Source organism: Cyprinodon variegatus, unplaced genomic scaffold (genome assembly GCF_000732505.1).
Source record: "Cyprinodon variegatus isolate N-32 unplaced genomic scaffold, C_variegatus-1.0 Scaffold1213, whole genome shotgun sequence".
NCBI classification, from domain to species: Eukaryota; Metazoa; Chordata; class Actinopteri; order Cyprinodontiformes; family Cyprinodontidae; genus Cyprinodon; species Cyprinodon variegatus.
Window position 1 is genome coordinate 49,661 of NW_015151666.1, and position 1,972 is coordinate 51,632.

General features: G+C 44.1%; 1 protein-coding gene across 1 annotated transcript; it reads right to left on the minus strand.

The window, feature by feature from the left end:
• Positions 1-825: 825 nt before the first annotated feature.
• LOC107102167 (homeobox protein MSX-2-like) lies at positions 826-1,452 on the minus strand. Its single transcript, XM_015401368.1, has 2 exons — positions 1,332-1,452; positions 826-1,247 (listed from the first exon to the last, which is right to left on the minus strand). The coding sequence occupies exons 1-2, from the start codon at positions 1,450-1,452 to the stop codon at positions 826-828; spliced, it is 543 nt and encodes a 180-aa protein (XP_015256854.1).
• Positions 1,453-1,972: the final 520 nt, after the last annotated feature.

Consider the following 1,972-nt stretch of genomic DNA (forward strand, 5'->3'; position numbering starts at 1 on the left):
AAACTGAAATTCGCTATATAGGGGATGGGTGTAATCATAGTGTAATAACATCAATTTTGTCGTGTGTGTTTTCAGTACAGGGGCCATAAAAGGGGCCAGGACTAGTTCTACAGGGGCACAGGCCCCTGGTGGCCCCTGTCTAGAACCTCCTCTGGTCGTATAAATTAATTTACTACAGGCAGGAAGGCTCTTCTGTCTTCAAATAATCACAGAGCCAAAATGCACAACTTGAAATAACCACCAAGGTCCATCTGATGTGATTATTGTTGACTGCAGAGAACAGCTTTCTGATCCTAGAGATGTCCAGATATCCTAAGCTGGTGTTGTTTGCTGAGGCAGCTGCACTGAAAACAGGTTCTGTGACATTTAGACTTTATGGGGTAATTTTTCCCTAAATTTGAACAAAAACATATTTACGTGTCAGGAGGGAAAGCGTTTCATAATATATGCGACACATATTTGAATAAACAGTGTTTATGTCGCAAATTTTGGGATATAAAAAACAAAACAAACCTGGTCTCTGATTTTCTTCTCATTTTATTAGAAACCAATCTGGAATTTCTCCTTAAAATTAGATCGTAGAGATTAATGCTGCACATATCTGAAATAAATACAAAATATAAAATACTCTTGGTAGCGCATCATGTATTTAAACTAATTATACCTTCAGTTCATTAAAGTTTGCTTTTAATCGGAAAAGGACACAATTAAGTCAGTTAAAAAAATAGTCTCACAAAAAAGTAAACGAAATAAATTACAAAATGTTTCCTTTTCAAATATTTTCTACTCAGTTTGTTTCTGGTCCGTTTTGCGCGCTTTTACGCATCAGGTATAGCAGCATCTGTAGGGCATGAGAGGCACAGTGGGAAGCAGCCGGAGCGGAGGGCCTTGCAGGCCGTACAGGGGCCCGCACAGGGGCCTGCAGGCGGAGGACAGGGGCGGGAGCGCCGGTGTAAAAGCTCGCTGCACGGTCAGCTGCTCCTTCTTCCACTTGGTGCGCCTGTTCTGGAACCAGATCTTGACCTGAGTCTCGGACAGGCGGAGGGCCGCGGCGATGGTGTGCCGCTCCAGCACCGACAGGTAGTGGCTCCTCTGGAAGCTGCGCTCCAGAACCTGCAGCTGCTCCAGAGTGAAGGCGGTGCGGATCCGACGGCTCTTCTCCCCCTGGGGCGGTGAGGACTTCCCCCTCTGCCTGTTACGCACCGACTCCTCCGTCTTTCCATCTCCATCATTCAGATCACGATTTTCTAAAATATAAACAACTGAATTTAGAATAAAATTAAAAACATTAAACTACATTTTCTTTCTTTTTCTTTTTTTTTTTTTTTTACCTGTGTCTGATTCCTCCCCAGCAGAGATAAAAGTCCTGTTAAACTTAGACGGATCCAAAATATCCTCCACAGAGAAAGAAGCTCTTTGGACCTTCGGTAATTGGGCTGCAACTGGCTGCATGTTTGCTCCTGAACGTCCGCGCCCCTCCTCAGTCTATATATAGACAGCAGATCCTATTGCTCCCTTTCAGATGTGCTTTTATAATTCTAAATAAAGTCATTTGTCTCATAGGAACAATTGTCCCCTTTGCTTTGAGCTGCAGACACGTTCCGGCCATGAGGGACCCCCGTGCCGGCCCTTCAGAATGGAAATGAGGAGGATCAGGGGCCCCGATCCCGTTAATTATTAAATGGCATCTGGTCAAAATGGCCCCTCTTTCATTCCCTTCGTGTTACTTATTGTATGAAGACTTGTCATTATTTGCAAATGGGAGATTTTACGCTCATGAGACACGTGAAGGTTTGCTGTGATGCTAATGTGTAGACCCAGTGGGGGGGACATTTGTTCTGTTTGTGAGCAGTGTGGGGAAACCAAAGACAACTTTATGACCTACATTTCATCAATGATCACTATGTTTAAACTTTTTCTTCTTTCTGTTCTTTTCTCAGCGTCCTGTCTGGCAGTGGCGGAGCTAGATGGG